Here is a 14,065-nt window from a genome sequence, read left to right as displayed (position 1 = left end):
CATTGTGTGGGATGTGACGTGTTTCTGTTTGCTCGGCCGTCAGCTGGTGGATTTGGGGCCATCGTGAGTAAGGTGGGGGGGGGGGGTGCCATGAGTCACGTGGCTGTGAGCGTGGCTGGGAGTGGCACTGCTGGATCACGTGACCTGACATTCTGAGGAACTGCTGGACTTTTTCAGAGTGGCCACGCCATTTGACGTTCTCACCAGCAACGTGTGATGCTTCCCGGTTTCCCCACCCCCTCCCCGAACATTTGTTTTCTGACTTTTTGCTTACGGCTGTCCCAGTGGATACCAAGTGGTGTCTCCCCGTGGTTTTTTTTTTATAATTTTTTTTTTTATTAATTCTTTTTTTTTTTTAATTTTTTTAATTTATTTTTGAGACAGAGAGAGACAGAGCATGAACAGGGGAGGGTCAGAGAGAGAGGGAGACACAGAATCTGAAGCAGGCTCCAGGCTCTGAGCTGTCAGCACAGAGCCCGATGCGGAGCTCGAACCCACGGACCGTGAGATCATGACCTGAGCCGAAGTCGGATGCTTAAGCGACTGAGCCACCCAGGAGCCCCTCCCTGTGGTTTTGATTTGCGTCTCTCTGATGGCTGAAGACGTTGAGAATCTTTTCACGTGCTTCTGGGCCATTCGCGTGTCTTTGGCGAAATGTCTTTTCAGATCTTTTGTTCCTCGTTAATTGTCTGTCTTTGAGTGTCTTTTGGTGACCCATGTGTTTATTTGGGCAAAGTGTCGTCTTCCCTCCGTTGGACCCCGAAGGCCCCGTTCTGACCTACCTATGCCCGGGTGAGGCGTGAATCCCTGAGAGGCTCAGTGCCTCCAAGGACATCTATCCTGCTCCTGTGCAAAAGTGTGCCCTCTGGAGGTGGACACACCTGGTCCTGTGTGAGCCCCGTTTTCTCCCTTGTGATGTGGGACCGGACAGTGGACACCTCCCAGGGCTGCTCTGAGCACTTGGCAGGGTGTCAGGAGTTGGCTCAGTAAGGGGAGGCACACAGCCTGTCAGCCAGCCTGAAGGCGGGAAGCACCTCCAGCTGTCCCGGCTCCTAGGCCGGCCTCCGCCAACCTCCCCTCCCTGCCATGGGCAGCCCTGTGCCATCAGCCTGTGGCTTTGGCCTCGCTGGGCCCAAGGTCCTCCAAGGATCCCCATGTCTGCGGGCCTGGCTTGAGGTCTCTGGCTCACCTGGTTCACCTGTCCTTCTTCTGGAGGGGCCAGGCCCAGAGGAGCCTCCTGAAGGCCAGCCTAGCTCTCCCCTGTGGCGCCCCATTTCCTGCCTTTTCACCCCTTGCCTGCCCAAGCCCACCGTCTCACCTCTTCCCTTTGATCTTTCAGACAAAATGGAAGCCCAGCTGGGCTACATGGATGAGAAGGAGCTGGGGGTGCAGAAGCCAAAGAAGCCCCCAGAAATCCAGGTGTGGAGGATGCTGGTGCCTGGGCCCCTGGTGGGTACGGGGTGGGGGTTGAGTCTAGGGACCTTTTCAGCCCTTGCTTGGACAGCTGAAACCCAGACCTTCTGGCTCCACGCTCGGGCTTCTGGGTCTGGGGGGAGCAGTTTGGGAGCACGGACGGGAACCAGGAGGAAGTGGATTCCCAGCCGAGTGCCTGTCCTCTGCCCTCCGTGCTGTTGAGGCCTCAGGCCCCGAAGCATCCCTGGCCTGTCCTCCCCAGGCCCTGCCAACTGCCCTGGACAGAGTGGAGGGTGAGGACAAGCATGAGAACTCAGATGGCCAGGAGCGACTGGAGGACACAGAGAAGGCCCCGCCGTCCCCAGAGCAGCCGCCAAAAGGTGAGGCTTCCCACGGTCCCCCCACCTCTGCCAATGCAGGCTCTGGCTCCCGCCAAGCTATGCTCCACGCTGGCTCTCCCTGGCCGAGCGGCAGACTCTGTCCTACCACGACAGGATCCGCAGGAGGAGAGAGCCAGGGGCTCGGGTCTCTATAGTGGACTTAGCTTTCCCTACCAAGCAGAGTTTGGGGGTTACTGGGCTGTCTTTTTTATTAGTGATTTCTAACTCCGTTGTATTGTGGTTGGGGCACGTGGGTCCGTGTGATATTGTTTCTACATTATATGTTCATGAAACCTGCTTTTTGGCTTAATACGGTCAGATTTGGAAGTGGTCACGTGTGCCTGGAAAGAATGCATATTCTCTTCATTACTGGGTGTGAGGTTCTGAACATATGTGTTAGGTCATTATGTTGTTCAAATTTTGTTTGTTTGTTTGTTTATTTATTTACTTGAGAGAGAGCGGGAGTGAGTAGGGGAGGAGCAGAGAGAGAGAGAGAATTGCAAGCAGGCTCTGTGCTGCCAGCCCGGAGCTGGACGTGGGGCTCGAGCTGTAAAATCATGACCTGAGCCGAGATCAAGAGTTGGATGCTCATCTGACTGAGCCCCCCAAGTGCCCCCTCAAACTCCTTACATCCTGAGTAAAAACTGAGTAGTTTTGGTTTGCTTTAATCCGTCAAGTCTGAGAGACTTGTGTTAAAATCTCTCACTATGATTGTGGGTCAGTCCCTTTTTCCTTGTGAGGCCAGAGTTTGCCTCGTATCATTTGAGACTGGGTTGACAGATGCATATTGGTTTAGGGTTTTTATATCTTTCTGGTGAAGTGTGCCTCTTATCTGATCCTTTTATCTCTCCTGATACTTTTTGCTTTAAGGTTTATTTAAGCTGGTTTGGATGGATCGTACTTTTGTTTAGAATGTAGTCGGTGTATATGGCTTTCTATACTTTCACTTCAAAAAATACACGTATACGTACACACTCTTCGCATGATGTAACCACAAGGATACAGTTTACCCATTTAAAGTGTACAAGTCAGTGATTTTTGGCATATTCGCAGAGTTTTGCAAACCATCAGTGCCATTAATTTTTAGAACATTTTCATCACTCCAAAAAGAAACCCCACGTCCATTAGCATTTACCACCCGTCTCCTTCTCTCCTTAACCCCCGGCAATCACTAAATGTACTTTCTGCCTCTGTGGATCTGTCTGTTCTGGACACTTCAGGTAAATGGAATCATAAAACGGATGCCCTTCTGTGTCTGGCTTGTCTCACTCAGCGTAATGTTTTTGAGGTTCATTTATCTTGTGGCGTGGACCAGCACGTCACTCCTTTTTATGGCTGAATAACATCCTGTTGTAGAAATACGCTGCCTTGGATTGTCATCCGTTGATGGACGCTTGGGCTGTTTTCAATCTTTGGCTGCTGTGAACATTTCTGTAGTTTTTTGTGTGGACGTAGGTTTCCATTCTCTTGGGTATATACCTAGGGGTGAGACTGCTGGATTGTATGGTAACTCTGTGTTTACTATTTTGAGGAAATGCCAGATTGTTTTCTCCAGTGGCTGCACCGTTTTGCATTCCCATCAGCAATGTCTGAGGGTTCCGGTTTCTCCATGTCTTTGACCACGCTTGTGTTTTGTTTTTAATGTGTATTTAAAAAAAATTTGTTTTTAACATTTATTTATTTTTGAGACAGAGAGAGACAGAGCATGAACGGGGGAGGGTCAGAGAGAGGGAGACACAGAATCCGAAACAGGCTCCAGGCTCTGAGCTGTCCGCACAGAGCCCGACGCGGGGCTCGAACTCACGGACCGCGAGATCGTGACCCGAGTCGAAGTCGGCCGCTTAACCGACTGAGCCACCCAGGCGCCCCTTAATGTGTATTTTTTAAGATTTTATTTTTAAGTAATCTCTACACCCAACGTGGGGCTCGAACTCACAATCCTGAGATCAAGAGTCGCATGCTCCACCATCCAAGCCGGCCAGGAGCCCTGCTTGTCTTTTGATTATGGTCATCCTAGAGGGTGAGAAGTGGTATCTCCAGTGGTTTTGATTTGTATTTCTCTTATGCATAAAGATGTTGAGTTTCTCTTCATGTGCTTATTGGCCATTTGTATATCTTTGTTGGATAAATGTCTGCTCAGATCTTTAATTGGATTGTTTTTTTATTACTGAGTTCTAGGAGTTCCTTATACATATATATATCATATCATATATGTGATTGGCAAGCATCTTCTTCCATTCTTTTACTTTAAAAAGTTTGTTTCCTTTACGTGTAATTGGCGTAACTACGCCAAATAGTGTACAGAGGGATTTGTTATTTTAAGTCCAATTACAGAATCTCTGTCTTTTAGCTGGCAAGTTTGATGTCTTTTCATTTATTGTAATAGCTAGATATTTGCATGGATTTTTACTCTCTTATTTTGTGCTTTATATTACCCTTGCCTTTTTTTTTTTCTCCTTTCCTATTGTCTCTTGGATTGATTAAATTTTCTTTTTATTTCCTCCCTCAACTCCTTCGGAAAGTGTATAGTCAATGCTATTTGATACTCTTAAGCTTTTAACATGTATCCCTCCTGAATAAGAGAAGGATGGTGGACAGTTCCACTCCCTTAACATCTTCAACGTGCTGCTGCTCAGTGTTTTAGTTTCAACGTGTTTTAATTTCCCAAATTTGTTATGGTGCTTCTTTCTAAATCTTTTTTTTTAAAGCTTATTTTATTTTGAGAGACAGAGAAAGAGAAGGGCAGAGAGAGAGAGAAGGAGAGAGAAAGAATCCCAAACAAGCTCCATGCTGTCAGCTCAGAGCCCAACGCAGGTTTCGAACCCACAAACCTTGAGATCATGACCTGAGCCGAAATCAAGAGTCGGACACTTAACTGATTGAGCCACCCAGGCGCCCCTTGTTTCTAAATGTTTAATCTTTATTTAGACCTGACCATTCTTAGCAGTTTTATGTTTGCTTCCTCGTTCATCATTGCTTTGTTCAATGTCTTTCTTCCTAAAGTACCCCCTTTAATGGTGCCTTCAGCAGATTTCTGTGCACGGAAAATTCTCTCATTGCGTGTTGTTTTCTCCTTTACTCTTGAATAATAGCAAAGCACAAGACGGGAGAGGGGCTTTCCCTCAGTGCTTTGAAGATGTTTATTCCCTGTGTGTTTTGGCTTCCACTGTGCTGAGAAGGCTGCTCTCAGGGTAATGTTTGCTCCTTTGTCGGAAACCTGCCTCTTCTGACTTTCCTAACACGGAAAGACCACTTTTAAGATGCTCCGTTTGTGGGGGCGCCTGGATGGCTCAGTTGGTTAAGCATCCGTCCAACTCTTGATCTCAGCTCAGGTCCTGATCTCAGGGTTGTGGGTTTAAGCCCCGCATTGGGTTCCATGCTGTGCATGAAGACTACTTAAAAACAAAAAAGGAAAAGATATTCATGTGCGTTTTTGCTACGATGAAATTCTTATTTATCTTGCTTGTGACTAACTGTGATTCTTAAAGCTAAGTATTCTGTCTTTCATTGATCACGAGCAAGTTCTCAGTCATTCTCTCTTTGAGGATTGCCTTTGTCCCCATTATGTTTATTTTCTCCTGGCATTCCTGCTACTCACGGATTCTTTCATTCATCCAACAAACATGTATTGAAGGCCTGCTGTGTGTTGGGTGCCGTCCTGAGTACTGGGGACACAAGCAAGAAACCAGAATAGCCAAAACCTTCACGTGGAATTGCATTCTAGTGGGGGAGGCAGGCCATCAGCAGGAAACGGAAATACGTCTTGTTCAACAGCAGATCCCAAATGCGACGAAGAAAAGAAAGCAGATACAAGGTTAACCAGAGACAGGGGCTGGTGTATCTTTCACTTCTTTGTCTCTCTGCAAGCCTTTTTAATTTTTTTTTTAAGTTTATTTATTTTTGAGAGAGAGAGAGAGAGAGCGAGCCGGGGAGGGGCAGAGAGAGAGAGGGAGAGAGAGGATCCAAAGCAGGCTCTGCACTGACAGCAGAGAGCCCAACACGGGACTCGAACTCAAGAACCAGGAGATCGTGACCTGAGCCAAAGTCAGACACTTAACTGACTGAGCCACCCAGGCACCCCTCTCTGCAAGGCTTTTTGAGTCATCTTTAGATCTAGCTTCTGCCTCTTCCTTTATACTGTTTTGTTTGTTTATACCACCCATTTGTACTATTTTCTGTGGCTATGAAACAGATGATTACAACCTCAGTTCTGGGTTTTTTTTTTTTTTTAACACTTATTTTTTAGAGACAGAGAGAGACAGAGCATAAGCAGGGGAGGGGCAGAGAGAGAGGGAGACACAGAATCCGAAGCAGGCTCCAGCCTCCGAGCTGTCAGCACAGAGCCCGACGCGGGGCTCAAGCTCACGAACCGCGAGATCATGACCTGAGCCGAAGTCGGACGCTCAACCGACTGAGCCACCCAGGCTCCCCTACAACCTCAGTTCTTAAAGCAACACCCATTTCACGAGCCCACGGTTCTGGGGGTCAGAAGTCTGGGTCGGTGTGGCTGGATTCCCTGCCGAGAGTCTTGAAAGACTGACATCAAGGTGTTGGCTGGGCCGAGTTCCCGAGTTCCCGACTGGCAGCTTAGGGGAAAAATCTGCTTCCAAGCCCATTCTTGTTGTTGGCTTTCGTCAGCTCCTTGGGGGTGGGGGACCGAGGCCCCGTTTCCTTGCTGGCTGTCAGATGGCCGTTCTCTGCACCTAGAGGCCGCCCACATTCCTTTCCACGGGGCCCGCTTCATCTTCAAGCTTCAAAATAGCACTTGTGTGCTGAGTCCCCCTCCTGCTTCAAATCTATGATGTCCTTTTCTGTGACTGGTTGGAGAAAGCCTGCTTTTTAAAGGGCTGGTATGATGAGGTCAGGCCCACCCCAATAATTTCCGTCTTTTAAGGTCACCTGGGCCTCATCACAAGCTCTGCTCCCACTCTAGGGCCCAGAAGCCTTGGAGGACATCTCAGATTTCTGCAGTGAAAATGTTTAATTTTAATTTTTTATGTTTATTTATTTCGAGAGAGAGAGAGCGAGAGAGAGCGAGAGAGCGCACGCACACGAGCAGAGGAGGGGCAGAGAGGGAGGGAGACAGAGGATCCGTAGCAGGCTCTATACTGACAGCAGAGAGCCTGACTCAGGGCTCAAACTCGTGAACCGTGAGATCATGACCTGAGCCGAAGTCAGACACTTGCCAGACTGAGCCACCCAGGGGCCCCATGACCGTGTATTTAATTTCTAGAAGTTTCATCTGGCTTTTTCCAATTTCCCTTTAGTTTTTGGACTTGCCTTATTATGGATGCTCATCACTTTTGTCTCTCTCTCTCTCTCTCTCTCTGGTGGATCTCTGGATTTGGGTGGGTACATCTTTCTGCTCATGGGGATCCTGGGTCACCTGAGTAAGCAGGAATGTCCCTGCTTTATTTCCAGAAGCCCTGGGCCCCGTGGTCTTGCTGGTGGCCTGGCTGGTCTGGGACCAGTGTTTAGGGCACGGTCTGTGCTGGGCCACACAGCTCGGGTTCCACAGTCCGCACGGACTTCGTGTTGGGTTTGGGTCTCTTACCGGAGACTTTCTGCCTCTAGATTCCACGCTGGAGCCAGGCTTCCTCCGCTCGGCCGTGGGGCACCGGACGGAACTTTCTCTCTTTCGCTGAGTGTGTGTGTCGTTAGAGGGTGTTGGGTTCCGGTTCCTGTGTCTTCGCGGCTTTTGCCGCCTCATCCTCCGGGTCTGGGTGTGGAGACGGAACCCAAACCCCCCGGGCCTCCTCCCGGCACCTGCTCGTCCCACGCCTTGTGCTTCTCAAGTTCGAGTTTCTCTTCATTTATGGCGCCAACGGTTTCCTTTGCTTCTTGTGAGCTCACTGTTGTGTTTTTCCAAGGTGATAGATTTTGCCTGACATTTCCGGGTGTTTACAAGAGGGTTTTGTGTTACTGAAGGCCTGCCGTGTTGCCAGAAATTGGAGTCTTCTGGTTATCATTGCAGTCGGGAAGATTTTTGAGGCTGCACCTTGAGGAGTTTGGGGCTGGGGTGCTGCTGGGGGTGGGGGGTGAGAGGGAAGGGGCAAGCCGACGGGTGTGGGGGGTCCACGCCCCCATGCCCCCCTTCCCAGAGGACCGCTCCTCAATGGCACCTGTTGGACCCTTGGCAAAGTGATGGATGGGGTTGTGTGTGTGGCTGAAATGGAGGTGAAAAGTCACCAGCCCAGAGTCCCCTCGACCCCTCCCCACTCGACAAACACCCCTTGTCTTGCAGAAGAAGTGCTTCCTGAGAAGGAGAAAATTCTGGACAAGCTGGAGCTAAGCTTGATTCACAGCAGAGGGGATGGCAACGATTTCAGGCCAGGTTTGGGCCTCTTGTGTGCTCTGTCTTGTGTCCCTTGGTCTCTGGAGGGCACCATCTGGACCCCGTTGGGCCTCCTGCAGCTGCCTGGGTGCCGCCTCCAGGCCTGACTGGTGCTGGTGGGCGGGAGCCTGGGCTCACCAGCTTTGGAGGGGGGAAGATCCCACCCCCTCTCCGAATCTTTCCTGTGGCCCCAGCCACCACCGGGAGAAAGGAGAGTGGTCACGGAGCTTGGCCTGGAGCATTTGGGGCTCAGTTGGAGGCTTTGTGTACCTGTAGGTGCTGGAATATTCTGGAACACCCATCCTCAGATTAATGTGCACTTTTTAAAAAAAAAGTTTATTTTGAGAGAGAGCGCGCACATGAGTTGTGGAGGGGCAGAGAGAGAGAGGGAGACAGAGAATCTCAAGCAGGCTCCAGACTGCCAGCATACAGCCCAATGCTGGGCTCAATCTCACGAACTGTGAGCCAAAATCGAGAGTTGGGACACTCATCCGACTGAGCCACCCAGGCGCCCCTTAATGTGCACTTTGCCCACTGCTCTGCCCCGTGTTTTCAGGTGGTCCTGACTTGGTGGGGGAGGAGCATCTGGGCTGGAGCCCACCCTCCCTGCTCAGGACAGAGGAAGGAGCTGCTGGTCTGTTTACAATCCCTCTTGGCAGTGAGCTCCTTGAGGATGAGGAGATACGTTTCCCACTTGCCTTTGGGTCCCCAGTGCTTGGCAGAGAGAGGCCCCTGGCCAGTACCTTTAGGATGGGTGGTGAATACGCATCTGTCCTCCCACAGACGACACCAAAGTGGAGGAGAAGGAGCCCATTGAAACACAGCAAAATGGTGACAAAGAGGAAGATGAGGAGGGGAAGAAGGAGGACAAGAATGGGAAGTTCAAATTCATGTTCAACATTGCAGATGGGGGCTTCACAGGTATTGGGGTGAGGTGGTGCCCAGAGAGCTAGGGTGGTTGTGTCATTCCTAACCATGTGGGCCCTGGGAGTCTGGGCAGATGGTTATTTTATACTAAAGTGTGCATGGTTGATGTAAGTGCATTTTAGAACCTTTCCTAATAACCCTGGAACACTGAACTTCTAGGGGTGGGAGGATGGTGGGTGGTGAGGAAGAGACTCTCCTGTGCCTACCTCTGTGAAGGACTTGGGGGGGCACCTCATTCTGCTCCCTTGGCTGGCTTCCCAGAGCTGCACACGTTGTGGCAGAATGAGGAACGTGCTGCTGTGTCCTCGGGGAAAATCTACGACATCTGGCACCGGCGTCATGACTACTGGCTGCTGGCGGGCATCGTGACGTATCCTTGGCCAAGCCAGGCCGGGCAGGAATGTGGCCTGTTCCTCTCTGGGCCTCAGGGAGGGGCATGGGGTGTGTAGGAGTCAGGAGCCAGCGCTTTGGGTCAGGTGCCAAGGACCCTTTCCTGGTGGTGGCGGTGACGATGACGTGATGATGACCATAGCTGCGGCTCGTCCCTTTATGCCCAGTGCTCACTCTGTCCTCACAGCAGCCTTTCGAGGGGGCGCTACCATGATTCCCATCATGCCGAGTAGGACACGGTGCTCAGAGAGGCCACACAGCTGGTGAGTCCCAGCCCATCCACCTGACGCCACGGCAAATCCCTGTAAGTCCTGCCTGGTGCATACCTCGCCCCCTCCCAGGAATAATGCCTGAGGGGCGCAGCACCATTTACGGTGGGCTGGTATTCGTTCGTTCTGGCTCGGTTGATCATCTCCTGTGTGCCAGGCTTGGAAGGTACATCCGTGGACAACATTCCCAAATCCCTGTCGACCCGGGGCTCACCTCCTACCGGGGACAGATGGCGAACACCCTAAGTGGGCAAAGTGTGGCATTCAGCACATGATGAAGCAGGGAAGGAGCAAAGAGAGCTTTGGGGGAGGGGGGGTGCGTTTTCTAATGGGACGGTCAGAGGTGACATCTGAGCACAGACCTCCCAGAGGCAAGGAGAGGGTCACACAGCTGCCCTTCCGCAAAGCTGAGACAGCCTGGAATGGGCTGGTTATTATGAGAGGGGGAGTGTTCTGGAATGGGGGTCAGCAAACCTTGCTGGTAAGGGGCCAGAGAGTGACTATTTCAGGTTCTGCAGAGTGATTACTACACTCTGTGATTATAGCCAAAGCGGCCATGGACTTTAATAGTAAACCAGTGAGCGTGACTGTGTTCCAATAAAACTTCGTTTAAAAAAATAGGGTGGGGAGCTCAGGGGGCTCAGTCAGTTAAGCATCTGACTTCGGCTCAGGTCACGATCTCACAGTTCGTGAGTTCGAGTCCCGCGTCGGGCTCTGTGCTGACAGCTTAGACCCCGGAGCCTGCTTCGGATTCTGTGTCTCCTCCTCCCTCTGTCCTTCCCCCGCTCACGCTCTGTGTTTCTCAGTAATAATAAATAAATAAACTTTAAAAATTTTTAACAAATAGGCTGTGGGCCATAGTTTACAGATTTTGTTGTAGAGGTTAAGGTGTTTGGAGCCAGCCTGCGGGGCTTCAGATCCTGACTCTGCCCCTCACTAACTGTGGGACTTTGGGCAAGATAATTTTATTGTGTCTCCTTGTTCCCTCGAAGGCTCTGGGGGGAGGATCTCTTGCCAGCTTCTGGTGGCGGCCGTCAGTCCTTGACATCTCTCGGCTGACGGCTCTGCCTCCCGTCACGTGGCCTTCTTCTGTGGGTGCCTGTGTCCCAATTTCCTTTCCTTTTTTGTTTCGAAAATTTTTTTATTTCTTAAAAATGTTTATTATTTATTTTTAATGTTTATTTATTTTTGAGACAGACACAGAGCACGAGTGAGGGAGGGGCAGAGAGGGAGACCCAGAATCCGAAGCAGGCTCCAGGCTCCGAGCTGTCAGCCCAGAGCCTGATGTGGGGCTGGAACCCACGAAGCATGAGATCGTGACCTGAGCTGAAGTCAGACGCTCAACCGACTGAGTCGCCCAGGTGTCCCCAATGTTTATTTTTGAGAGAGAGACAGAGAGAGACAGAGCACGAGGAGGGGAGGGGCAGAGAGAGAAGGAGACAGAGGGTCTGACACAGGCTCCAGGCTCCGAGCTGTCAGCACGGAGCCTGACACGGGGCTCAGACACATGAACCGCCAAATCATGACCTGAGCCAAAGTTGGATTCTTAACCGAGTGAACCACCCAGGCGCCCCCCCAATTTCCTTTTCTTATAAGGATACCAGTCACTGGGTTAGTGCCTGCCCTCATCTAGTATGACCCCTCCTTAACTTGATTGCATCTACAAACACCCCATTGCCAAGTGAGGTCACGGCCACAAGTGTAGGGGTTGGGGCTTGAGGGTTCTGCCCTCCAGGTTGTTAGGGTGAAGAGTTAAGCCCGTGCAGCCTCAGTGTTGTCTGGGCCTCTGAGGGCACCTGTCACATGATCATCAACCTGCTCACCCTGCAGCCAAGGTTAATGGCGTGTCCCAAGCTCACAGCCAGGATGCTGAACCTGGGCTGGGCCCCCCCGCCCCCCACCGTGGCCAGGTTTGCCCTTAACAGTGCTGCACCCAGGCACGGCTATGCCCGCTGGCAGGACATCCAGAATGACCCGAGGTACATGATCCTCAACGAGCCCTTCAAGTCTGAGATCCACAAGGGCAACTATCTGGAGATGAAGAACAAGTTCCTGGCCCGCAGGTTCAAGGTCAGTGCCAGCAGGGCCAGAGCCTGCAAGGGAGGGGGGCTGCAGGAGGGCAAGTTACACGAGGGCCTGGGCCAAGGGAGCGGCGCTCCCTCCCATATACCCGGACGTGGGCCAGGCTGTCCGCCAGGGGAGTCACGCAGTCAGTCAACCAACAGGGCGCTGGGCCCTTGATCCGCGCCTAGCCCCACCGGGTGAGTGTCCCAGCCCCAGGCGATGGGTGCAGAGAACCCGGCTTGGTGACAGTTCCGAGGGGGTGCTAAGATCAGACAAAGGTGGACAGACAGGTGGAAGCGTGTCCTCCCTCCTTCCTTCCTGCCAGATCCCAGGCATGCGGGGGTGGGTGCTGGTGGAGGAGGGGCTGGGCCAGCGCTCAGATCTCGCCTTGCCCCATCCCCCAGCTGCTGGAGCAGGCCCTGGTCATCGAGGAGCAGCTCCGGAGGGCCGCGTACCTTAACATGACCCAGGACCCCAACCACCCAGCCATGGCCCTCAACGCCCGCCTGGCCGAGGTGGAGTGCCTTGCTGAGAGCCACCAGCACCTGTCCAAGGAGTCCCTTGCCGGGAACAAGCCAGCCAATGCTGTCCTGCACAAGGGTGAGTGAGCCCCCTTCCCAGAGGCCGGCCTGCCAGCCTTCCTCCTGCCGGTGCAGATCCTTCGCCATCGACGAGGGCACCGATGGGACAGGGGCCTGGGGACCAAACGTCAGTCCAGAGGGCATAGCCTCCCAGCCGGGATGGGACTATCCATCATCCGGTCCAGGGAAATTTAAGCCCTCCGTGCTCTGGACTTTTCCTCAAGGTGGGCTCCGCGCAGGCCCCGGTCTGGGCATTGCCCTGGTCTGCGCATTAAAGAGATAAGCACGTTATCTCTTCAATGCTCACGATACCGGGAAGCGGTAAGGTGTATTACCCCATTTTAAAGTCAGAGACATTGACGGGCGGTGGAGTCAGTGCCCCAGATCTCCTGGGATTCAGACCTTTGACTCCTGTGCTCCGGAACTTCAGGAAGCTCCCGGGCCAGTTAGAGGGCCGGGGGCAGCCAAGGCCAAGCTTAAACCAGAGCCCCCGGACTTGCCGGCCCCTGCTCTGTCTGGGAGACGTCTCCTGAGTGGTGGGCTAGGGCGGGGGCCTCCCTGGGAGCCGGGACTCTAGCTGAGGGCCTGGGGGAAGCCCAGTGTTGGGTCAGAGCGTCTGGCTCGGCCCTCGGGCCCTTGGGGACGCCTGCTCTTGGCCCGGGTGGCGTCTCTCTGCTCCGTGGGCCCGGAGGGCCGGGTGAGGAGCGCCCGCCCGCCGTGCCCCCGGCCTGGGGGGTGCTGGCCCCCGGCAGCTTTTCCACCTGCCCCCCCTCTGCAGTCCTGAACCAGCTGGAGGAGCTGCTGAGCGATATGAAGGCGGACGTGACGCGCCTGCCCTCCATGCTGTCGCGCATCCCCCCCGTGGCTGCCCGCCTCCAGATGTCAGAGCGCAGCATCCTGAGCCGCCTGACCAACCGAGCTGGTGACCCCACCACTCAGCAGGTCAGGTTTGGCCCACATGCCCTGGGCCTGGTCCCCGTCACGCGAGTCCTGGGTGCCCCGGGGCTGGGGCTTGGGGTGGGGTGTTGGGACTACGACCTTTAAACCCGAGTCCTTGCCTCCAGGGCGCTTTCGGCAACTCCCAGATGTACAACAACAACTTTGGGCCCAACTTCCGGGGCCCTGGACCGGGAGGGATTGTCAACTACAACCAGATGCCCCTGGGGCCCTATGTGACCGGTAGGTGCCCGTCGCTTCTGGGTGGCACGTGCAGGGGTGCTCCACGGGGCCCGGCCTGCCTGCCGCCACCCCAGGCAAGCAAGCTTCTCTCTCTCTGACAGATATCTAGCTGTCCCCGCGATGTCCCTCTGTTGCAGTGCTCATTTCCAGCTGAGGTAAGCCCGCACCTGGGTCCTCCACTGTCCCTTGTCCCCTCCTCGGACTGGCAGGTCCGGTCCGGCCAGAATGGACCCTGATTCGCTCGGGTGTGCCCCTTGGTGTCCACAAGCGTGGCTGTGTGCACACGTGTCCACGGCAGTGACTCAGCCCCAAACCCGGCCTCCACGGCTCCGCCTCCATTGCCCAGCTGGGTGGTGGGCACCCCGGGACATTGGCCCCCTGCCCGGGACGAGGAGGGTGGCTCAGGGACTGAGGGGGTTAAGTGTTAATGGCTATGAGAGGGGAGCTTATTCCTGAGAAACGGCCAGTTCACTCAGACCTCCTCCCGCTGGTCCCCCCAAGCCCTGTCTGTCCCCGTGAGAACTGCCA

General features: G+C 53.4%; 1 protein-coding gene across 3 annotated transcripts in view; it reads left to right on the top strand.

The window, feature by feature from the left end:
* Positions 1-14,065, top strand: part of CHD5 (chromodomain helicase DNA binding protein 5) — a 59,462-nt gene that overhangs the window by 44,596 nt on the left and 801 nt on the right. For all 3 annotated transcript variants that reach the window (XM_042952765.1, XM_042952764.1, XM_042952766.1), the window contains exons 32-41: positions 1,340-1,419; positions 1,676-1,793; positions 8,038-8,127; positions 8,911-9,048; positions 9,316-9,424; positions 11,651-11,783; positions 12,182-12,377; positions 13,137-13,300; positions 13,423-13,537; positions 13,639-13,692. In XM_042952765.1, the coding sequence (XP_042808699.1) occupies positions 1,340-1,419; positions 1,676-1,793; positions 8,038-8,127; positions 8,911-9,048; positions 9,316-9,424; positions 11,651-11,783; positions 12,182-12,377; positions 13,137-13,300; positions 13,423-13,537; positions 13,639-13,646 (1,151 nt within the window). In that variant the 3' untranslated portion in view covers positions 13,647-13,692. The remainder of the gene's footprint in view (positions 1-1,339; positions 1,420-1,675; positions 1,794-8,037; positions 8,128-8,910; positions 9,049-9,315; positions 9,425-11,650; positions 11,784-12,181; positions 12,378-13,136; positions 13,301-13,422; positions 13,538-13,638; positions 13,693-14,065) is intronic.

Source organism: Panthera leo, chromosome C1 (genome assembly GCF_018350215.1).
Source record: "Panthera leo isolate Ple1 chromosome C1, P.leo_Ple1_pat1.1, whole genome shotgun sequence".
NCBI lineage: Eukaryota > Metazoa > Chordata > Mammalia > Carnivora > Felidae > Panthera > Panthera leo.
The sequence above is the reverse complement of the archived record's forward strand: the minus strand, read 5'-3'. Positions and strand labels throughout refer to the sequence as shown.